This window comes from Siniperca chuatsi, linkage group LG8, assembly GCF_020085105.1.
Source record: "Siniperca chuatsi isolate FFG_IHB_CAS linkage group LG8, ASM2008510v1, whole genome shotgun sequence".
Classification (NCBI taxonomy): Eukaryota; Metazoa; Chordata; class Actinopteri; order Centrarchiformes; family Sinipercidae; genus Siniperca; species Siniperca chuatsi.
Genome location: NC_058049.1, coordinates 22,294,737 through 22,320,201, shown reverse-complemented (window position 1 = coordinate 22,320,201; position 25,465 = coordinate 22,294,737). Strand labels below are relative to the sequence as shown.

General features: G+C 40.4%; 1 protein-coding gene across 10 annotated transcripts in view; it reads left to right on the top strand.

The window, feature by feature from the left end:
* Positions 1 to 25,465, top strand: part of si:ch211-26b3.4 (connector enhancer of kinase suppressor of ras 2) — a 62,938-nt gene that overhangs the window by 1,080 nt on the left and 36,393 nt on the right. For 7 of the 10 annotated variants that reach the window (XM_044204599.1, XM_044204598.1, XM_044204601.1 and 4 more), the window contains exons 1-5: positions 2,298 to 2,626; positions 15,272 to 15,435; positions 21,864 to 22,066; positions 22,803 to 22,890; positions 24,102 to 24,143. In XM_044204599.1, coding sequence (XP_044060534.1) covers positions 2,563 to 2,626; positions 15,272 to 15,435; positions 21,864 to 22,066; positions 22,803 to 22,890; positions 24,102 to 24,143 — 561 coding nt within the window. In that variant the 5' untranslated portion in view covers positions 2,298 to 2,562. The other 3 variants (XM_044204592.1, XM_044204593.1, XM_044204595.1) reach the window with 3 other exon arrangements.

Here is a 25,465-nt window from a genome sequence, read left to right as displayed (position 1 = left end):
ACATTCGGAAAGGGCTGAAAACTGAGCACCGTGGTCCCGCCCACCATTGACTTTGTTCAGCGGGTTGCTGGAGGAGGAGGTCACAGACAGGGAAGCAGTCGAAACTTTGGATGGGAAATGGTTTGTTTCCTCATCACCAGAATATGTCAAAGTGTCCTTTGAAGTGTTTTAAGTTTAGTTTGCCAATGAGACTGTGCCTGAATGTGCAGTAGGTGCTGGGAATGTTGCCAACAGGAAATGTTTAAATTGACTATTTCACTGCAGGCTACAAAAATATGTTACTGTTTAATCAGACAGCAAATAATGTGTTTGTGTTTCGATTTATATATTTAACTTTTGATCAGTTATTAGACTTCATTTTGCTAGGAAAAGGTTTCACATGATTGGTGCTTTTTTCCTATTTTAAAATGTTGAGGTTTGGTAAATGTTAAAATCTTTTTAAAAAATGTAAATGATTGGTTTGCATTACATTTACATTCATATATATATTATATTTAGATTGTAAACCTTGTACAACCTGCTTTAACTATCATGCAAATACAATGATGCAAACTTCAAAATACTAATTTAATTAGACTTACTTTATAACTTAATAATCAAATGACTAAGATAGACAGTATTACAGATGTTTTAGTTAACTTAAAAAATGACTCTATTTCTAAACATCTCTTCATCCTAAAATAGGCTATAGGCTGCTGCACCTTCAGCAATTAAGATGGGTTAGGGTTAGTGTCTTAGGTACTGTCTTATTACAGTCTAATAGCTTATTGACATTTTTGCTGCAGTGTGGCTAACACTATATATTATGGACAGAGACAGACAGAAAGACAGAGCCTAAGAGCATGTATGAAGAATCTGGCGACAGCAATCCAAACCATTAGGCAAATGGGGCAATAAATGTTGTCTCCTTTGAACCAGGATGAAACAAACAGGTACCTTGCCAATGACATAAAAATACAACCAGTAGCCTAACTGCCATAAATTGTCATTTGAAGGACTTCTCAAGTCATTATTGTTACTTTGTAGAGCATCCGTCACTGTTTGAAGGTTCACACTGGAGCTACAGCATTCTGCACTTTAAAACAAACTTGCTTTGTCAGTTCTGTGTAATAGAAATAAAGTCAGTTCATCTTTAATCACTGTGTTTTGTGATCTATTTCTACTGTGTGTGTGTGTGTGTGTGTGTGTGTGTGTGTGTGCGCGCGCTTGCATTATTTCCAGATTTAGCTATTTATATATTTAATTGCACAGGCAAGTATACAGACACCACTCAGTGATAGCACGTCATGCTCAGTAATTGTGTAGCCTACAAGTTACATTGCCAGTATAAAAATGTGTTTTCTTGTTTGTGGTCTTTTCTGTTTTGTATTTATCTTCGTTTTTATTTCATTGTTTTATTTTGAGGGAGGTTTTTTTTCGTCGTTTCTTTCTATCTATCTATCTATCTATCTATCTATCTATCTATATATATATATATATATATATATATATATATATATACCTTCCTACCTGCTACTTTCTCCAACTCCACACGTATAAAGTGAGCCTTATTTGGGTGGTGGTGGTGTGTGGTGGTGGTGTGTGGTGGCGGTGTGCGGAGCGTGTGCTTTAATCCATGACGTCACCTGTGTCCCAGGTGCGCAGCAGGGGGCGCTGTTTCTCCCAGCTGAGCCCATGCACTGAGCAGCGGCGCCTGACAACTGATGCTGATTTCCTCATCCACAGATTGTGAACTTAAAAAAAAAGCCCAGCTGACATACGAGCCTTACCTCGCCTTGTGATGTAGCACACGCTGCCAGCAGGCACAGATAACATGCAGACAACAACAGTTTTTCGATATAGGCAAAGACTAATGACTGATGACACGAATTCTTTCCTTCACCTTGGGAAAAAAAACAATTTCTATAATTTTTCTATAGGTCCTCATAGTAGCTCTGTGGTATACTCAATAGACCCTACTGCACTTTATATATGATGTATTATGGCGTTTTCGCTATGTATACAATTCATGAAAGGGTTGCTTAAGTTATTTTTGCATAAAGCCTTTCTTGCTCTCTCTCTCTTTATGTGTGAGGCAGGGGGGGAGACAGAGAGAGAGATCCTCCCTATATGGTGTGCGTTGCACCATTCCCTGGTCTGTATTATGAGTGGTGGCCCTTGTGATGCTGCAGCGAGGCGGGCGGGAGGAAAAGAGGGGAGGGGAGGGGTCGCTCCATCCCCTCGCGCCCACCGAATCCACTTCTCACAGCGCGCGGGCTGCTGGCGGGAAGGCACGAGAAAGAGAGAGAGTGAGGGAAAGAGAGGAGGGAGGGAGGGAAAGGAGAGAGAGCGTTTGTGTGTGTGTGTGTGTGCGTGTCTCAGTGTGCGCGCGTGGATTGCACCACCGCATCCCGTTCACCGTTTCTGCAGGCGGCCATGCTCTGATGGAGAGAATAAAACTGACAGCCCTTTCTTTTTCCTCAGATTTAGCCACCGCCGTGTCATTCCAGATGTGACTGACAAGTCGTTTTATGTCGCCTGCATTGAGTCCTGTGCTGTTCATCTCGGAGAGACTGTGACACCATGGCTTTGGTTATGGAACCTATAAGTAAATGGACACCAAAGCAAGTACTGGACTGGATGAAAGGTAATTCTGGATCACCTTCATTGCATCCGGCTGATAATGTGGTTAGACTGAGGATGATGATGATAGTGGTGGTGATGGTGAGGGCCACACTGTGTGCATGTGTCTTCTCCGTATCCAAACCTGCAGGCTGACGTGTGGTTTTTAGCCGCTGTAAGTGACTTGTGTGAGACTGATTAAAGTCACTAAAGTAGAGTGAATGCGTTTGAGCCGGTGCAGAAATGGATATCCCCAAGAAGCAGGGAGTGGAGGCTCAGCATTCTGTCATCTCGCTTGCTTGAGAGCGCAAGCCAAGCCTATAGGCTGCTGCTGCTGCTGACTCCATCAGCATAGCTCTCATCAATGAATGTGGAAGATATGTCATCTGTGCTTTCACTCACTGGCACATGCTCTGAGCACACTCACCGTTTGTGTGTGTGTGTGTGTGTGTGTGTGTGTGTGTGTGTGCGCTTGCGTGCATGTGCGCGCGCGTATATGATTAATGTAGTTAGCTGCATGCACCCCCACCCCCCATCCCCGATGCCAGCCATACAGTCAGTTTCAGCACCCTGGACAGCGCAATGCCGCCTGCCATATAAGGCAAACGCACCCGATCACACTCGCTTTTTTTTGTTGTTGTTGCTCGCTTTGCTGGCCTGAGATATGTCCCTTCAAACAGACAGTATGAATGAGTAATCACTAATCATGCGTGTGTGTGTGTGTGTGTGTGTGTGTGTGTGTGGTAGGAGCTGTTCTCACACACTCTGGTCAGCTACAGAGCTGTGAGAGAAACTGTGGTAGGCCTATTGACAGACAATGGAAATGAGAAGGGAGGGTGTCTGCAATCCCTTACTTAAGAGAATGACTTAATCACTACCTGTGATGACTTAAACTCACAATGTAATGTTCCTAATAGATACTTGTGATTGTGTGTCTGCATTAATTACACAGAGGGAGCAATGTCACATCATCTAATCTATGAAACTCCATATTCCTAAATGTGTTTCAAGACCACTAGAGTTCCTTTTCATTATGGCAAAGCACTAATGTCTGAGATTAGGAGTCAAGGTGGTTGATAGACCCTCAGGGGACATGGCGAGGGAGTATTTGAGAAGCCTTATGTTGAGTGATTACGATGATGTTCCTGGTTTTATAGTTGCTCCCCTCAGCCACAGTAAGCAGCTTCACCCTCTGATCCGTGGAGTGTTTCACCTGGAAAGCTTTGCTCCTGCACTGTTTATTAAGACAGGCTGAGTTGAAATTTCATTTCATTTAAGATTCGATTAGTAACAGGCCAGATGTGGTTAGAGTGTTGCAACATGGAAAACACACCAAAAATGTTGGTTTTGGTTCAGTGTTTTTGATGCCACACGCAGTGTAACTGACTTGGGGACACATTTGTACTCAGGGTATCTAAACGTGAGATAGAAGTGATCAGAGCTTTTAAGGAGAGAACTTGACATGACAGAAACTTATTCCCAAATGTGGTTAATTTCACATTCCTACATGCTGCCAGTTTAGAGCCTGTAAGTTAAGTTATGAACCAGCCAGTCCCCAAAAACACATGCTTAGATAAAACCCTGCATGTGGCAGTGATATGCAAGGTAAACTAAAGATTTCCCCTCCTTTTACAGGCTCCATAGGTTTGAGCAAGAAATATTGAATATGAAGACTGCATAAGAAAACATAACAATTGGATAAAAACACTGTAAGACATGCTACTGAGGAACAGATAAAGCGTTATATCAGTTATTTCAAGTGTCATGTTCTTCCATCTCAAATTGGGATCATTAGGAAATCACCACAATATGAACTGAAAGTTTCAGTGTAATTTAAAGCTTGGAATGACAGTATGTGGAGATGTTAGTGAGTGTCAAGATTTAAACCTACCTCATATGTGTTCTTTGAAGCAGAGTCTCCTGGCCTCTTCCACGTGAAGAGCTGGGGCTCAGAGATCCATTTTCATAGACATTCGCCAACATCTCCCAGTGCTGTCCCTGCGCCTGTGAAGCCCCCTCCTTCTTCCCTTGTGGCTTCAAACACAGACCCTCAGTGGCAGGCTTATGCTCAGATCTTATTTTATTATGAGTAAAGTAAAAGGCGAAAGGCTAGTATTAATCTGTACGCTTACAGGGGCTTTACTTTGGCCTCTTTTTCTGGAAGCTCTTCATCTCTCTCACGCTGATCTGAGTAGTCCTGTGCCGTTTCTAGGGTGCAGTGACACTGAGACCTCCTTAAGAAGTACTGTAGTCATTTCTCTTGCTCCCCATAAGACAGAAAAGTACTTTAAATGTACACACATACAAGGCACATAGGTGCTGATAGCAAACATTTGTCCTCACCAACATCTTTTAGACTAATTGCTATTAAAAATATTTCTCTGTGGAGGGGGTGGAGGCATCAATTGGCCTTTTTGTCTGTGCACAACTGCTAATTGTAGCAACGCATAGCAACACCCTTAGCTGATTAACTAATTTTATTAATATTATTATTGTTGTTATTATTGGGGGCATTTAATACCTCCACTAGACAGCACCAGTAGAGAGATGACAGGAAATGAGGAAGAGAGAGATGCAACAAAGGTCCTCAGCCCGACCCGAACCGGGGACGCCGCAGCCCCCCGACCCCCAGGCCATGGGGGCGCCCTTGAATTGAGTGTTCTAGCCACCGAGTTGGCATCCACAGGCCAACTTAGATCTTATGCCTTTGACTTGATCAAAATTCAGAAAAATGTCTTTTACCACATGTTTTTAGTATTGTTTTTTAGTAAACCAATTGTATTGGTTTAATATTACTGGTGTATTAATGAGTAAGTAGCTTTAGCTGGTTGAGCTAATTTTAGCTACTTTATGTACTGCTGGGTAGTTTAAAAATATATGACATTTTATAAAATAGTTACATGTTTTGTATGTAAAATATTATTCTGCAAAGGAATTTGTAACTATAGCTGTCAGACAAATCTTCTGGAGTAAACAGTGCAATATTTCCCACTGAAATGTAGTGGAGTAGAAGAAATAAGCAACATAAAATGATAATACTTAAGTTAAGTATAAGTACCCTCAAAATTCTACTAAAGTACAGGACTTAAACGTTCTTAGTTATTTTCCACCAACGTTTTTTGTCAGTGATATATATAGACCCTTCCACCTCTGAAATAGCTACATTTTCATTTAGGTTGGTCTTGTGAGATCATCAGCTTGGACTTGGAGAGTTTGAATTATAAAGACAGTATCAGGTTTCGGGACATTCATCAGATGGACAAATTTAGGACTGCACTTTTTAGGAATCCATCCTTCCCGAGCACAGAGAAAAAGGTAAAATCACAAGCTTTATCCGGGTCTTGTGGACAGCAGCTCCTTCTCCTCAACAGTCCACTCCTGTTATATGAGAAAATTTGGGACAGAGAGATGGGGTACTCTGCAGTCCTATCGAGAAAACCTAACACAGCTAGCTACCAGGCCAAGCAGCCTATACTGTAGCTGTAGAGGGACTGCTCCAGCAGCAGAACACTGGTGAGGCACACAGAAAGATGACTCATCAGCGTTTGTTTTGATTTTAACACCCACACCGGAGGAGTTTCCTCTGTGTGTGTGTGTGTGTGTGTGTGTGTGTGTGTGTGAGGGTATGTAGCTGCTCGGGTGTGTGCAGACACAATTGATGTGTAAAGTATGACACATATATGGATCTGTGCTTTAACATTTTAGGCACCAAAGAAAAATGGGCTTCTTCTCTGCTCTCGGTGCTGTGTATTCTCATAAGATCACCCTGTGCTTTCAGGCGCACGGTATTGGCCGCCTGCTGATGCATACAGTGACAGGAAAATGAATAAGGCACTTCACTTTTCCTGCAGTAATCTCTCTTTTTCCTCTTTGCGTGCTGATGTATTTGCACAAAAATAAATCTAAAAATAAAGGTGATATTTGACATTTCAGTCTGTGCAAGGGACTGTGAATGACTGAGATAATGAGATGTACACATTTAGATAAAATTCAACTTATTATCTGTTGAAAATCTTAACATATAAATGCAAAGCAGTGGTACGACATGGAAGAATGTTGAAAGAATCCCCTGGATGTTATTTGGTTGTTTGAGTGTCCTGGGGTGTCGAGAACCATGTTTACCAGTACCATTCCATACTGTGTCCCCCGATTTAGTCTCCCGCTGACATGGTAAAGGAGTCTGTGCTGGAAAACACGCTTCCCCTGACTCTGACTGTGTGCTTGTTGTAGTTTCAGCTGCATTAAAGATTAAACAGCGTGCCTTATTGTGAGGAAAACACACACTCACATATACACACAGGAAACTCCTCTTCATACACAAAAGAAATGCAGAGATGCATGCGCTGCATATGGATGCACACATATATATATGCACGTATTCACTGAAATGTATGTTATGTATGTATGTATGTATGTATGTATGTATGTATGTATGTATGTATGTATGTATGCATGTATGTATGCACACTGACACACATGCATAGATGCACAAACTCTGGAGCAGCAGCTTTAAGTGGGGCATCGGTAGTCATGGAAACCAGATCTGATCGTGTTGGAATCACAGCACATGTCATAAGATGGGGAACCAGCTACACACACAGATGCCCAATCTACATCCTGTATGCCTCTAACAAACATTTAGACACATAACGAGGTGCATATGCATTAGGCGTACACACACACACACACACACACACACACAAGCTTCCCCTCCTGTTTTATGGCCCTGAGCAGAGAGAGAGAGAGAGAGCGAGCGAGCAGGGACATGGATTCAGAAATGGGGAGGCGCGAAGCAAAATGAAAGAAAGGCTGAGGAGGCTAAGATGGGGGAGGAAACGAGGGAGTGTGCAAGGGGAAGGGTGGGCATGACGGAGAAAGAGGGAGAGAGCACGGAGGGGACGGCAGTGCTGTGGGCATCATATCAAAGCACCCGCTCTATCCGGGCGCTCGGACAGAGGGGCCTGTGTGTATGTGTGTGTGTGTGTGAGAGTGGACGTTCGTGTTGCATTTTACTGGGTTGATTTTGCACCTGTTGTTCCGGGGAGCTCCAGTTTTACGACCACATAAATGCTCTCAACCTTGGGGTCAGGACCCCACATGAGATCGCATGATATACAGACAGGGTCACTGGAGATTTGTGGATATAGCAAAAATTGTGTGAAAAATTCAAATGTACATGACAACTTAATTGCTGGGTTTACAAGCCAGCAAATGTCGAGAAACCCTGATTTAAAGATTAAACTAGATTTTTAACTAGATCTAGAATTCCATCTTTTATCCTTTCATAGTAGCCAGGATGTCTGTCTGGAGTTAACCGTTTATTTTAGCTTAGCTGTCAGCACTCTATTACTGCAAAGCTAGTTTGTCTGCTTAAGCACAGACCAGCAGCTGGGTTTTACAAAATGTATTATTTGAGTCATTTGGTATGGTCTTTAAGACAATGTCAGAATGCTACCACTCTCTTGAAGACCAAATATACTCTGGTAAATATACTACATGTTATAGCACTAATAGCTAATTATGAGTTCAATATTAACCACAGCAACCTAGCAATAATAATAAAAAAACAGGAGGAACCAATAATTCAAGAAACCACAGAATAATCACTGAGGAACCAGTCAAGTGTGTACCAGTGTTTCGTGCAGATTTTTAGCTCAGTTGTAATACACTGTCCAATCAAACAGCTCACAGACAAAGGAATCAGTTTTTCATGCTTAAACCTGCATTAAGTAATTTTTTGGCCACTTGGGCACAGCGCAACAAGCTGCAAACAACATAATTGGCATATTATACTAACATTAGAAAGTTAGCATGGCATACATGTTAGCAAACAGAGCAACATTAACATTTATTTTGAGTCGTGTTTCTGGCCACATAAGTCCAACGTTAACTCCTCCTTTAGCTCAGTTTTTCTCTCCACCAACTTCTGAGAAAAATGTTTGACATATCTTTAGCAGCTGAATGCGACAATATGTTCACCAGCTAGTTGCTCTCTTTGTGTGTCAGTTGTTTGGTGCTGGGCAGGTAGAGCGTACAGCGGGTTCATCAGAGCTTTTTTGTGAAAACAGCTACCTGCTGACAAGAGCTGTGAGAGTGAACCAAAACAGCAAAGTTGCAGCCGTAAAACCAAAACAATGAGCTGGAAAACGCTAAAATGTTCCATAGAACTGAGGGGAACTGCAGAGTCAGGTGATAAATGTCTGTAGCTTCGTTACTATGAGCGACCCCTTTTACATTACGGTCATTTGAGCCCTTGTTAATAAAAAAGTATTTAGTGGAGCAGCTTTAATGTCAACATCTGAGCATATGAACAGTGACATTATTTTGTAGAAAACCCATGTGAAGTTGGCACAAAGACCATTTCCTCCTGGATGGAATTGTTTAGAAAAGTGTGCTTCTTTGCCACTCTACATTTACAAGCGCAGTGTATTCCGTCTTCTTCTAAGTCTTCTTCTCTTCCCAAACTACAGCTGCAAATAGATTGAATGGGGTACAATAGGGATAGTGAGAGCTTTTGAGGTAAAGCTAAAGTTCATGTTAACATATTGTTGTACTTCCAGTATCTCTGTTGTCACTTCAGATTCTCTCTCTCTGTGAGATTCGGTTAGATCCTCGAGTCGAGCTCTGCCTCTGAACTCCTTGCAGCTTCCTGGTTGACCCTGTTTTCCGCCTTCTTATTCCTTCAGATTGCCTCTTGACACCTCCCTGCTAGCTGGATTTCAGAGAGGAGGCTGTGGTGCACTTGAAAGCTCATATACTGGGGAGCTAAAATGCCACGGTCTTAAGAATATTCTGTCATGATGTGATGAATATTTCACAGTAGGAATATTTTTAGTGAGTGTTGTGTCTTTTCTTCGTATTCACCGAAGCACTTACTCCAGCTGGAAGCTCACAAATGGGGGCATGGCGACGGGACAGAAAGTCTTTGCTGCCTGCCGCCGCTCTTAGCCCAGGCTCCACTCTGACCCAAACATGGTCTCAAAGGAAAACACAGGTTTGACAGATTTCAGTTGATGCTAATAGCCAAGCAGTAAAGAAACTGCTCTGTGAGATTCAGTTTGAGCCATATTCAGCTTATTACGGCCTTCAACAAGCTTTCAGTCAGTGTGTGGAACACATATATAAGCTACAGTGTGTGTGTGTTTGTGTGTGTAATTTTAGTGTGTATGTGTGTTCCTTAGCCTAGCATCAGTGCAGGGTCCTGAGGGGCAGCAACTGCTGATCCCTCACTTCTGCTCGAAGGCCTCTCTCTCGCTCTGGTTGCCTAGCAACCCTTGTGTTTCCAAAGGGGAGGGGTTCATTTTGCCCAGGAAAGAGTAAAAGATTGTAGGGAATTGCATGAAATGTGGATGTAGCTGTCAACATGAGATGCTTGCTCAAGCCTGGGATTTAGTGCTCGCCGGGATCAGGGGATTCTTTAATGTTTCTTACAGAGATATTTCAGTTTTGCTAACTAAAGATATTTGTATCCCACACTAGGCTAGGAGTACAAAACAAGAAATGGGAGAAAGAATAAAAATCTAGTGCCTTTGTGGTAAGTTTGTGGTTCAACAGCATGTTTTAAAATTTAAAGCACAATTTACCAAATCTGAATCCATTTGATTGATTGATTTTATTTGATGATTAAAAACACTGATACTCTGCACTGCAAATATTTGAGGATGAAAAATATTACAGCCTTATGGTTTATTTTGAATTCCTTTCCAAATCTAATTGAGCGAGTTTTCAACAATTTGTAACAGAAATCAAAGGTAAATTAATTTAAAAAAATGCAACAGAAATTAGAACTAAAATTCAAGCTTTGTCGGACAGATTACATATTTTCTACTTAGCTACATTGTATTGCTTTATGCAAATTAAAAAGAGCGAAGAAAGAAAAGATTTGGTTAGAGATAGTTGCAGCTTAAAGCCCCTGAAACATGAAATATTCATGACTAAATACACAACAATCAAAGTTGAAGTTCAGAAAAAAAGTCTTTGTTATTATTTATTAAGAGTTTAACACTCACATATTTAGCAAATTTGCGTCATCAGGACTGTGGTAGTGTAGTTTGTTCAGATTTGATTGAGAGTGGCCTGGCAACATTAGCTAACAACCCACCAGTGCCATCAGATTTTGATTCAAATGTCCCTAAATCCTGATTGGTGGAGGGGAGTATGTATATTCTGTTTATATGAGCACAGAAGAAAACACAAATACAGAAATCTCTCTAGTGAAATAACCAAAATAGTTCTAACACTGGCAGAAAACTGTGTTCTCATGAAGGACCCCATAACTTATAGTAAGAAGATGAGTGTTTTTGGAACCAGACCCAAAATAGAGCCAGCCATAAAAACCCAGCACTATTTTGTGGTACTTTTGTCCAATATAGATTCTGATAAAGGCTTTCATTCAAAGAGGAGCATACAAAAGTGAAAAGGCACTGAGCTGACTCCAGTTCACAAATCCAAGTGTCACAGCATAATTTAGGATGTTGTGAGGACTTGAATTGTCATTTGACGTCATGCTGCATGCAGTAATCTTCATTCAAAAAAAACTGTCTTAGACTGTGGGGGAAAAACAGACTGCTGAAAAACAAATTTGTATCATAAAGAGCTACTTAAAGTGTAAAAACATGGGAGACATTGCAGGCAATGCCCCGGTTCAGCAAATAGTGTTCAATATTAAGTTCCTGAATCTCAGCAGGAAAAACAATATTTACAGGAAACACATGGCCTCCCATCACCACATGAGCAGCGCCCGCTGTAGTGACTCCACACACTGTGGAAGCTTTTGTAAGCACAATTTCAACTATCTGTGGTTAGGCTATGATAAAACATCTTATTCCAAAGTCAGTGTAGCTCCCAGGGGAAACTAGCAGAAGCTTATGACTTGATTACACAGAGAGACACTTCTGACATTACTCATGCAAAATTACTTTTTGTTTATTTCAGCTGCACGCAGATTTGTTTGACTTTTATTACACTGCATGGCCTACTTAAGCATGAGGTCAGTTTTCATATTTCCGGCAGTTACTATGAACACAGTAAACAGTCTGATGTGAGAAGGCACTTGGGCGGCATAAAAAAGTATTTGTTGTTGCTTCGTGCAGATCCTGACTAATCATATCTACATCATTTTAATATCATTAACTGTTTGGCGAGGTGCAGCACTGACGAACCTGACCCCAATGTGTTAGTTCGTTTCTGTGTGTTTGCGAGCACCAAGTGCTATTTCCAGCTGGCATATGAACTCAGCAGATGAACCCTGATCAGCTGTTTGTCCTCTAGGGGAGGCATTCTGACATGTCATCTGATTGGCCAGCAGCTGTGCGTCACAATGTGTATGTATATGTGTGAATGTATGCCTCTTTGTGTCCGCGTGCAATTCTGTGCATGTGCTTGTGCATGCGAGTGTATGCGAGTGAGAATTCACATATATTTGAAACAACAGTATGGCCACTAAATGCACTGCTGTCAACTCAGCAACCCACTCATCTATGTGTGCGTTGCAGACGTAGGACATACAGTAGCTACTGAATAGTAGGGTGCTTTCCCAGAGGAAGCAGTGGTAGTCAGCCTGGACCTCTTTGATTCTTTATTCATCACCTTTTTATATAATGTAGATACTTTATATACTACTGTAGGTGGAGAGAAGAAAAAGAGGGGAAAAAAGGTGGAACTATTGATGATTAGACACCAGGAAGTGGACTGAAGTGACGACTAGAATAATAAGTGTGAAAAAGTTAATCCACTTTTTCCATGCCGAGAATCTTAAATGTGCAATGAAGATGTTATGCTGTCATCATTTTGCAAATATAGTCAGATATTGCATTTGCATTATGATGACATAAGCCATAACCTGCCACTTTGTATGACATGGCCACTATTAAAAAGTGCTTATGCGCTTCAGAAGGAGAGGCAGGGGTGTAAATGGGGAAGGACAAATGTGAGAGGGAGGGAGGGGAAGAGAAGCATGTACCGGTTTGGTTAGGTATGGAAATAAAGATGTCCATTTTGAGAATTCCATTCTGTTTTTTTCCCCTCTCGTGTCTCTCTTATAGTGAGGGTCAGGGGTCACATATTCAGAAATCCTAGTTGTTAGCTGCAGGGATTTCCATGTTCCCTGCATGGCTGTTTCTGCTCCTATAGCTGCTGGCTAGCTAAAGAAATCTGCACGTTCAGTCCACTTGTGCATATCTCTGCCAACACTGCCGATGATTTATTAGACCACACTAGACTATTTTCCCCACTGTAATAAACATTTTATATTGAAAGGAAAGAAGAGCTAATTTACAGCTAATTTAAATATAATGCTGGAATGTGGCAGTGCACTTACTCTTATTCAAGAATTCGTCACCAAGCATATTCTTGTAAAAGAAAAGAAAAGCAGAGCTGTACTGAAATTAATTATCACAGATTTTTCTTTGTTTGTCTGAATAAAGATGAGAAAGTCAGACTGGGTATGAGCGTGCACACAGCAATTTAAAGAGTTTTTTTTACAGAGAAAACACATGTCAACTGTCCAAGTGAAAGAGCATGAATTCACATGTGCAAGTCAGATGTGGGAAAATAAAACATTATTTTCTATATGTCACATACAGTGGTGGAGAGTAGCTAAGTACTGTACTTCTGTGCAATTCTGCGGTATTTGTACTTTACTTGAATATTTCCATTTTCTGCTACTTCATACTTCTACATTTCAGAGGCAAATATTGTACTTTTTACTCCACTACATTTATTTTACAGCTATAGTTACTAGTTACTTTTCAGATTCATATTTTACATAAAAAAACATATGATGACCTTATAAAACACAACACATTGTTTAAGATTGAACCAGTGGTTCCCAATGTTTTTGGCTTGTGACCTTTTACAAAAAGTCAATGTCTAGCTGGGGCCCCTTGTCACATTTCACTTCAGAGGAGGTAAGATTACCTAATATTTCACAACAAAAGCAAAGAACAGAGAAAAGTATTTAAAAAATGAATACAGAGCTATGTAGCAGAACTTTGTTTTTTCTCCTTTCCATTAACCATTAATTATATCACGACCCTTCAGATTTATCTTGTGACCTTTTGGACTGGTGGTAGTACATATTAATATTGAAGCAGTCTTATATTTAAGGCATGTTTTTCAAATTTGTACTGCTTAGATGTTCTAAAGTAGTATCACCTGATTATAATACCAAATTACACGTGTGCATGTGAAAACAAGTTATCAGATGCGCCTACTTGATTTCACATGTATCGTTTTCACATACTTCATGTACATACTTGATGTCATATCAGCCTTGCATGAGATGTCAAACACATAGTAACATGTGGGATATGAGGGTTTGCCATAGGGATGTATTCCATTAAACAATTTCCACGTGTGGTGCTACAGAGCAGAGCTTCTTTCTGACGTGTTGGATTTAAAATTGCTCTTCTGTGCTGTATGTAACAAGATTGTTTGTCTGTGTCACTCAGAGCAACAGTAGGCTTATATTTTGTCGGTTATGTCCCATGGCATACCAAGAGCAAGATGCCTTTTGTTCATCCTTTGTAGCAAATGTGTGTGTGTGTGTGTGTGTGTGCACGTGCGTGTGTGTGTGTGTGTGTGTGTGGTGACTGTGTTAAGGTGCTACCACACTGTCTGCTCTCTGTCAGCATCGCTTCCCTTGGGCATCAGTGTTTTCCTCACAGCTCCACTCGGCTTTAACAACATGCCTCCACAGAGGCGTCAAGACCCTGAATAACAACAGCAGTTGTAAGTGTATTTGTATGTGTGATTGTGTTTGAAGTGTGTGTTCACGGAGAGACAGAGTGTACTGTTTGTGTCTCTGTGTTTCTGCGTGTGTGTGTGTGTGTGTGTGTGCATGGATTTGCTTCCTCTCATGCGTTTTTGCTCTGTGTGCGCTCATTTTGGAGCAGTCTTGTTCATTAGGTCTGTAGGGAGGTGCGCTTTCTGCTGACTTTGTTTGGTTCAAAGCCTGAGGCTCGTACTGATCAATAGTACCCCGGACCCACCACGTCTATGTGCAGCTGATTGGCTCTCTGCATGGCAGGCAGCCACAGCTTAACAGCGGAAAGTCATACGTCAATATGTTACTTACATCTTTCTAGGTATATTTTGGATACACCCTTAATCACTCAGAATGTGCATGAAAATCAGTTTTTCCTGTACAAACTCTTTAAAAACACTAAAAATGCATTGCTTTTATTCTTGTGTATGTAAAAAAATCTTATTACAGCATGGTGTACAATCATCATCAGATATTGGAAAGCCAAACCAACAGATGTGTTTTCTAGGTTCGTAAGTTGCCAACAAAGCATTGATGAAATTTCTGGCTTTAGGCTGGTGTTTCTGTTTGGCAGAGTAAGGCACACGCTCACAGTGTGTTTCTGTGTGGGTGTCTGCGCTCATGCCTGAATTCTGTGTTGCATCTAAGTGGCCCAGGATTCAGTGTACAACATATCAGAAAGGAACTCAAATTTGTATTTCTCTCAGTCAATGATCAATATTTCCTACTCATTTATTGTAATTTTTTTGGGGTCTCTGGAGTGCCAGAAAGCTCTCTAAAACACTTATTAGGCCAATAATAATATTTTGTCCTTTTCGGCTAAGGCTGACCAGCAGCCCCTTATACACAGCGATAGAAGATGAACATCAGTACTGGCTAACCTGTGTCTTGCAATGCCCTCTTCAGGTCTGGATGACTGTCTCCAGCAGTACGTGAAGAGTTTTGAGCGGGAGCAGATGGGGGGAGAGCAGCTACTGCACATCACCCATCAGGAGCTGGAGGAGCTGGGCGTCACCAGAATAGGACATCAGGAGCTCATCCTGGAAGCTGTCGACCTCCTCTGTGCCCTGGTCAGTCAGCCTCTGTTACTTACTGACATTATTTCTCTCAATCGATAATACTTTGGAAGGACTGATGTATATGCAGGTCACATATACTGGATTGGTATGAGACTACCATGAGCCGAACCTATGGAGCCCCAAAACTGCCAAAAAGTAGTAAATGGTTATCACATAAGTCAAAAATATAACTGAATACATTAATAAATAATACTTAGTTAAGTAGCGTTAGCTTGCTAACCTTGTTAGCCTTGTTAGCCTATGTGTACTGGCTGGTGTAATTTTATGAAGAAATTTAGCTTCAGCCAGGTAGCTAGCTGAAAAGGCCCGTGCTCAGTGTGTTTAGCCACTAGTGTTTTATGTTAAACTAGCTAGCCACACAGACCTTTTGATTAACTGATGTTTGACACTAGTGAAATAATAAATAGAAGAGTAAGATAAATCAAGTTTTAATAAATGTTATCAGCTTAGTGGAGGTAAAGACAAAAATAAAATGCTTTTCCCTTTTTTATCCACAGAAACAGGGAAAAGTACATGCTTTATATTTTTATATTTCTTTTTACACTCCATTTTAGTTATTTAACTAAAGTATTGTTATTGATTTGATTATTTGATATTTGGTTTTGATTGTCCTATATGCCAAGAAAATATTTTGGCATTATTACCAGGAACTATCACTCTCCAACATATACAGTATCCAATAGGACCGGGTATTGAATCCCAATTCTTTTGCAGTGAGTCCATAGCATCGTGTATCAAAAACTGAAAAAGTATGGAAAGTTGGCATCAAATGCCTGGTCAGATTTAAAATTTAAAGGCCCAGTCACACCAGCATTTAAAATGGCAACATTTTGTGGCATAACCAATTAATTCCAGTGTAATTCTAGCAATAAGTGGATTTGCTCATTGAGTTCAACTTTGTTGAACTTTGACACATGAATGTGCACCGATGACCAAAAACAAACTGTCTTGACAGTGCTAACCTTTGTGAGAATGGAGAGCCCAAAATGGAGAAAGCAAACGTTGCTGCACCATTCACTTTTATTTAACCCTCCTCTACCTGAGTGTAAACTGGACTGGTTTGCAGACGGTTCGGAAACAGGAGTCAATGGTACTGAATGAAATTATGTACAATCCCAAGAACAACATGCCAGGGGAACAAAATGCCAGGGGGAAGTAAAGAAAAGTAAAGTACAGAGAAAATACAAAGAAGCTTGCATGTTGCTAGAATGATCCCGGCTGGCTCGCGTGTTAACAGTTAGCTTCCCAGCTACAGCTGATTTATAGCTAAATGATGCCACTTTTAGACCGTTTTATTTAGGCAAAGTTTTTTGACATTTGAGAATATTGGCTTCTTTTGTTAAATAAAAAAAAAAGGTTTTTGTGGAAAAACATATAAGATAGGCTATCAAAGACAAAATACTGTTTTGGTTTTGGTGCTGAAACTCAGATATCGTATTTACACTAGCGTCCGAAAATTTCAAACCATACCCAGCCTTAGTATCCACTATATATCCACCATCAGTATTTTAGAATTAATTTTATGTATAACCAGATTGTAAAAAGATTCATAAAAAATTTATATATATATATATATATATATATATATATATAAACTGACCATTTTTACTCTGCTTGCCAGAATTACTTTAAGACCAAATTTGAATAAGAATAGTTTTCTTTCATATAACTTCTGAAGAAATTCTCACAGGTAGAAAGATTTATATATTGGTTGTTGTTTATTTCCCCCCACCAGTTATTGATATTGGCTTAAGAAATGGCTAGAAAAATCCTCTGTCATTTGGGCCCTGCTTTGTGTGTACTGCCTCGGTCACTGCTGACTGTATGTGCAGTGGCCCTGCTCAGGATTAGGGAATTAGGGGGAATTAGGTGCTACTCTCCCAGAGAGAGAGAGGAAGGGAGAGTGAGAGGGAAAGAGAGAGGAAGAGAGAGAGTATGTAGAATGAGTATGCAGGATGCACCTTATCTCCCAGGCACACATGGCTGGATTAGTTGGGGCTGTTTGAATGTGTGTGAGAGTGTGTGTATGCTTGTATGTGTGCTAATCAGCACCTCTTCTCATTCAAATGTTCCAGCATGGGAATGAGTGTCCCAGAGCAGCAATCACCATGTGTCTTGGAACTGGACACACACCAGACACACATATAGCGATGCCAGACAAGGGCTATCACTAAAACTACTGCTGTGACTAGTCTTAAAGGATAATTCCAGTTCATTACAACTTGGGTCTTACTTTTTGTAGTTTTAGCTTTCATTCCTATCAGATATTATAGCACTGTATTCACCAAGTTAATTGCTGAGATCGGGGAACACATCGGCATCTGGGGAAGAAACACGAGCAGTCAGAAAATCAGACCCAAGTTGGCCAAATTTATTTGGAAGAGAAATCAAACTCTTTGAACTTTGACCTATACCAAACTTGCCATGGGTGTGTGCACATACAGTTTTCATGTGTATTACTGACATTTGTCATTTTTGTGGGCAAAACCACAAAAATGAGACCTAAGTTATAATAAAACATTATTATTAACACACAGAATTATCCTTTAAGGTAGCCTCTGGAAAGCAAATCTCAACTGACATACCTCTCATTAACTGTACTCGCTGGGTAACAAAGGGACACAGCTCTATAGTACCTGTAGACACTGAATATTTGGATAATAAAGGACAATTCACTGTTGTCAGCAATATAATCCAAAATAAGGAAATCAAAAACCTGTTCCCCTGGCTCAACCGTTATGACTTTCTGGTCTTTCTGCAGTAAAAAATTGGAGCTTGAGCGTGACCCTGGATCGATGCAAGTTTCAAGCAATGACTGAGCTTTCAGTCTTGTTGTAAATGTGGAAAGTCCCTTCTTTTATGTCTATGCATTCAGGTTTTGCCCCTAGCATCTATGCTAAGTAGGTTTCTGTGGATGCAATGAATTTTCAGCAAGATGTGCTGGGAAATGGTCATATGGAATAAAATGACTGCTCATCCCAAAATATGAATTGAAAGACATGCATAAATGACATAGACATAGGTGTCATTGTATTGAAGTTACATAAAAAGTGTTATTGAGTAAATTAAAACATCTAAATTTAACTCAGCAAAAAATTCAGCAGAGGACTGCAAATATACCTTTTCTTTCTCAAGCAGTTATTCAAAGTCAGCTATAGCAGCCAGGCCACAGTTTTGCACAGAACTATTGATTATTGCAATACTTAATTGCAAGTATTTGACAATTTCCCATTGTCACATACTTAGACAGCTAACATACTGTGTACAGCTAGTATATGTATAATCAAATGATAAGAAAATCTACTCAGTTAACGTATGTTTATTATCTTTTTAAAACTTATAGTAGTTTAGATAAATGAATATTTTTTTTCACAGATCTCTTTGTATCTTGTAGATCGTGTCTAACTGGTACCTGGCTGAGTCCCGGTTATCTCTCTGTGAAATCTATCACACAAATTGTAACTTTATACTGTACCCTCTGGGTCAGCTGGTGAGGTTGAGATTAACTTTTTATATTCAGGCAGTCATTGTGGTGTCTCCAAGGGTTCTATTTTAGGGCCACATCTCTTTTCTATATGCTAGACCTAGCTTTATTTCCTTCTAAGGTCTAACAATCAGTGGAATTTAAATAACATTAAGAAATGCCATTCAATTAGCGTGAATCAAACTCCATTTAATTTCCATACCTTCCTTTTCTTCTTCAGTGCCAGAGGAAAGGCATCATTGTCTAATGACACAGGACAAAAGGCAGAGACACTGTGTATAGTTGTTAGGGCTAACACAGAAACAAACACATTCACATCAAGACTTTAGAGTTTCAGTCTTCATATGTGTGGACTTCGAGAGGAAACCAGAGCACCTGGAAGAAAACTCATGACCGGATGTTCTGCCTCCATACCAGAACAGCTTACAAAAAACTTAATTCTTAAAAACTTAACAACTCTGAAACTTTAAATATCTTGGCATAATAATAATTAGGTATCTTTGTTATTATGTTTGGAACTATGCCCCGATTCTACTTTTGTTCTGACAAAGTGATTCATGTCATCATCTCCTCTCTTTCACGCAGATGAGTCAGCTCTCTATGTTGGTTCCTTTTCAGTGCTACTCTGTGTGACTCCAAATTGATTTTAAAATCCTGTTGGTTATGTGAAAGTTATTGAATAGGTGTGTGTGCATGTATGTTTGTCTCCTTTTTGTACAAGTCATTTTAGTCTTACTGTTCTCTCCCTTTTTTGTTTTTTGTTATAGCACTTTGTTTTTTTTCCCTAGTTGTTAAATGCTCAAGGGCATATTAATTAAAACACTTTGTTTGAAACAGTCCCCTAAAAAAGCTCATTACAAACAAATCAAACCATGTACAGCTTCATAATTTGTATTCTGTTTTTAAGCAACTGAAAACAGCCCTTGTTATATGACAATCAAGGGGGAAAAGCACTGGTTTCATTTTTAATCCAGTACCCAATAGTAGAAAATTGTAACTGGACTTGTTTTGGGTAAATAAGAAAAACCTGCAGTAAAAATAAAAAATTCACTCATTATACAAAGCTCATCTGCCTGAGTTGAGCAGTGAACCCAGATCTTCCAAGCTGAGAGCAACACACGCACAATCAATAATCTCTTGATAGAGGTTAGCTACTCTAGATTTTGGTGCAAGTGGTCTGCAAAAGCTTACGTTGAAGACTAGTGAATGTACAGTGGAGCAAGACTGATTAATGCTTTACTTTTGAAAAGAAAAGGATTAAATGGTGAAGTCACCCTTTTTGCCTAAACATTTCATAAACGATGTCTGAGTGTGATTCTGCGAACAATGGTAGAAATATCAGCATTGAGGAGAGGCCACTCCACACATGGCTGCTATGGCAACCAGATCGACATGAGGGGGGGGGCTTTGCTCTAATGGCATCGCCCTCTTACTGTATTGATTTGACACACACGGGCATAGATTATGCACACACTGCTCAAATGATTTCTTTCACTTTCTTCACACACACACACACACACACACACACACACACACAGTCATTCAGACAGTCGACACAGGGCATTATTCCCCCGCTTCATCTCAGCACTCTGGAGAGAGCCACACACAGCTTTAGATCAAACCATAGGACAGGCTAATTACAGCTGTGCAAACATGTACGCTCCAAGTTCATGTATACATCTGCATTCAGACAGAAAACAGGAGATTATACAGAACACAGTGTATGCATGACCCAGTTTTAGTGAGATGCATAGCTGGGTGCTCTCTCTCCCTCTTGTCTTCTGCCTCTTTAGTTCCTCAATGCTCTCTCTCTCTCTCTCTCTCTCTCTCTCTCTCTCTCTCTCTCTCTCTCCTGCTGCCACTGTGAAACCCTCTCTCCTTTGTAGTCACTGTGGTCGTGACTGTGTAGAATAGATCTTGAGGCAGAGGAGGAATAGATACGTCTAGCTAAGCCTGTGCATCTGACTATACAAGAGTGTGTGTGTGTGTGTGTGTGTGTGTGTGTGTGTGTGTGTGTGTGTGTGTGTGTGTGTAGCCTTTGTGTCAGCAGGAATCAGGCTCTGTCAGGCAGGACATGACTGGAGGTGCCTTGGGATGCTGACCAATGTGGCTCAGTGGGTCTATGTGTGTGTATGTGTGTGTGTGTGTTTTATTTAAAAGGGTCACAGTGCAGTAATGGGCTACTCGACCAGCTTGGTATTCTTGTACTAGTGTAGAAAGTGACTGTTTTATGAAAGTGCTAATGGTTGTTCAGAGATAGTAATTCTAATTTCAGTTCATTCCACTCAGAATAACCAATTATGATTCAATCAATACTTTTTCTGGTCAACCTATAAAACTCGTGGAATGATCATCCTTATTTAGACAGATAAAAGTACGTATGTGTAAGTTATGTTGTGGCTCATAACTTACATGCTGCAAAATATAAATTACTCTTTCATGTTTTTTGTGAATATATAAAGAATTTTCATAAACCTGTAATTCAGCATTTTGGGAAATGGGTTTATTCGCTTTCTTGCCGAGAGTGAGGTAAGAAGATCGATATATATCTCATGTATTTGCATTAAGTATGGAGCTAGAGCAAGGGGTTGATTAGCTTAGCTTAGCACAAAGACTAGAAGCAGAGGGAGACAGCTAGCCTTGCTGTCTCCAAAGTTAAAAAATGTGCCTACCAGCACCTCTAAGCTCACTAATTAACACATTGTGTCTCACTTGTTTAATCCATACACAAACAGAAATGTCAAAATGTTTGTGAGGAGTTATGTGGTGTAACCATTTCTTAATGAACAACAGCTGGGTGCAGTGACTTCCTGGAGTCTCGTTGTTACAGTGAGGTGCCAGGTGTAGTACCATCGTGCCTTTGAAGGGACCTAGTAAAACACATGCTGACCAAAAAAAGTCATTTCTAAAATGAATCACTCTGTTTGTCCTCCAGAACTATGGCCTAGAGACAGAGAACCTCCGGACTCTGTCCCACAAGTTGAATGCTTCAGCGAAGAACCTCCAGAACTTCATCCTGGGCCGGCGGAGGGGCGGACACTATGATGGACGAGCTTCCCGTAGGCTACCCAATGATTTCCTCACCTCAGTGGTGGATCTGATTGGTGCAGCCAAGAACCTGCTAGCCTGGCTCGACAGGTAGGGACCACACCTGAGGCTGTATAATAAATTTGGAAATTTGACCGTTAGTTTTTAGGGCAATAACCCCAATTTTCATCAAGTAAGGATGATCACAAAAATCTGAATATATAAATTCTGTGCTAATGTATACTATACTTCTGTTACTATAGCATGAAAACTGTTGTATTCTTTTTTTTCCAACTTTATCTGATTAAGTCTATCTGTTGTCAAAACATCATCAGCTATGCTCACAATATAAAACAGAAACAAATACTTTTGGAACCACAAAATCAGTGTCTCTCCAGTGATTCTTGTGGTCTCAAAACAAAGATCAAATATAAGTGAGATGCCTCACTTGTTAGCTAAAAATGGAGCGGTCAAGACACAGGGTGAAAAGAGGTGCTGCAGCAATGTGCAGTATGAGAAAAAATATGGGGTTTTTTGAAAATTAAACCATGTAAACCTATTCTGGTACAACCTCAAAATAAAATATAAACCTGAAAATGAGCATAATATGACCACTTTACATGTGATTTTGAGACCTATTTCAATCTGGAGAAAGAAACACTATGCTCCGTTTCCAATTTGTGACAGACAGGAGCATTTGATAAAAACAATAACAAAATTTAGAATAAGAGCACGGCCAGTACGCTAATCCAAAGGTTCTACAAAAGTTCACCATATTTTTAAGCTCTCATTGTCAGATTATGCAGATTATGAACTCTGTGTTTTTGTCTTTCTTTGTCTGCTTCAGGTCTCCATTTGCCAGTGTGACAGAGTATTCATTACTGAAGAACAACATTGTGCAGCTCTGCCTAGAATTAACTACCATTGTACAACAGGTGCTTATACACACACTCACAAACACACAGGATGCATGCATCGCACAATCCATCATGTCCATATTCATTACACTCATATAATAAAGATCATGATTTGAATTGAAAGGGCAGAACTAAAGTGGGTTTGGATTGGGAACATCAATGCAGATACGGCTTGTTTTGTTCTATAGCTCATTTCTATAGATTTGATTATGAGTGGAACATATGCCTGCTGCCACAGGCTGTTTGCAGCATGACTGATGGGACGAGTAGCTCTCAGTAACAGCCTTAGGTATAGTACTCACTGACTCACTGTTAGACCTCGTCCTCTACTTAACTTATGGGCCCTGATGGAGAATGAACTAGGGGTCTCTCATCCCTTAATTTCCTGTCCTCTTCCTCCTCCCCCCCTGGCTCGCTTTCTTATGTAGACTCACCACACTTACACAGACAAATGACTTTTAAAAAAAATGAAACTGGAGGTGCATGCATTCACACTCTTCTGATACTGTAGAAATCTCATTGTTTGGACAGAAACTATGTCTGCTCTCCTGGACCCCATCCATGTCCTCCCTGTAAGAGCCTGCTTAGAGTGTGTGAGAGTGTGTTTGTACGTGTGCCCAGAGTGAGTCCTGGAGCTGAGCAGATAACACCCATCCCCTCTTACAAGGGCCAGAGGAGAGGGAGGAGAAAGGGGCCACCGTAGGTCCACAATGGGCCAAATGAACATGTGGCTGCCAGGGTGCAGCGAGACAGACAAAGGTGGTAGCACTGCCCACACTAATGCATCAAACAGATGAATTAACTGCTACCATGCACATCTGGTGGATTCAGTGGGCTGCTTTCCCAGAAATAGATTAACTATCAGCTATCATTAAATAACAATCTGTCGTGTTCAAATAATGTAGTTTCTAAATCCTGCGGAGGCACATGAAGCTCCAGGCAGCAGAATAAGAACTGTTCAATCCAATGTTTTAGTCTGCCTAGATTATAAAGTAATATGCATAATGTGGAAGGTTAGAAATGAAAGAGCTGACTGCTGATGTTCTCCATTGAAAAAGAAGTAATCTATCTGTCTTCCTGTTGGCCATCTCATTTCTCTTATTTCCTTCTTTTCCTGGTTGTTATATTTGGAGGAGGGAGATATTTGAGCCTCTGCGCGGATGTTCAGATGCTTTCTCCATCTCATGTTTTGTTCTTCTCTCACTTTCTGTCTTCTTCTCGTTTTACAGGATTGCACTGTGTATGAGACAGAGAATAAGATTCTCCATGTGGTAAGTTTCTCTTTTAAAATTTCAAATTCTTATTAAAAGGAAGCGAAAACAGGGAAGAGGCACCATGGCATTGCCAACAATGACAGCTATTAAATGGATAGATAAAATAGTCACAACAAAACTAATATCCTAGTGTATACAGTATAGTCACATTTTATTACAGTGTCCTTCTCTCTCTGGTCACATCACACATGAGCATAACATATATGGCACAGGTCATATACATATGGTAGACATTTTTTTTTTCTGAGTCTAGCAAAGTCCATGTTGCTTTAAAGGGATAGTTCTCTTATTCGCTCTCCTGCCAAGAGTTAGAGAAGTTCAATACCACTCTCTTATCTGTACGTTAGATAGGAAGCTACAACAGCCAGCAGATGGTTAGCTTAGCTTAGATAAAGACTGGAAAGGGGGAAACAGCTAGCTTGGCGTAGATAACAAAATCTACCTAGCAGCACCTTTAAAGCTCATTAATTAACATGGTATATCGAATTTTTTTCAAAAACCGAAGTGTAAAAACAGGAGCAGTTGCCAGGCAACCAGTGCCAACTCCAGGAAGTTACTGCTCCCGGCCAAGAAATAGTAAAACTCCTGTAAAACTACAAGTTGTCGTTTTTACACTTCGGTTTTTGCATGGATTAAACAAGCGAAACATAACATGTTAATTATATGTTAATAACTAAGTTGTTGAGGTGCCGGTAGGCAGATTTTGTCAGAACCATGCTAGCTGTTTTCCCCTGTTTCCAGTCTTTGTGCTAAGCTAAGCCCACCATACCAATGTGAGAGTGGTATTAATCTTCTCTTCTAATTTATGGCACAAAATTGTGCATGTTTAAAGTGCAAGCGAGCCTGAGGCCTTTTGAAAGCTCCAGTTTAGCATCTGTGTGTGTGTGTGTGGGTGAGCGTGTGTGTGTGCATGCATGTATGACAGAGAACTGTCTGTGTCCACGTGTGAAACCGAGTGAGCAGCTAGTGTCTGATCCGGGCTGACAGTTGGATTGGGACACTTCCTGCTGCCATTCAAGGTCAGGTGGAAGAAACCAAATAAAATGTTTGCAGGGGGAGTTCATAGAAAAATATCTGAGCATTTTATGCCAAGAAATAAATCCCAGATCAGATGTTCTGTCATTATATGATATATATGCAATTGTATTACATATTTCTACAGTATAAACAAATCCAATCGTGAGACTGTATTTGAGATGTTGGTCTGCCCTTGGTGCGATGCCCCCCTTGTCAAAATGGCTCCCCCCGTAGCTTTTTGGTTGTGGTTTTGGTTGTCCACCTTGTGGTTGTTGTTTACCTCTGTTGTTACAGACCTGTTA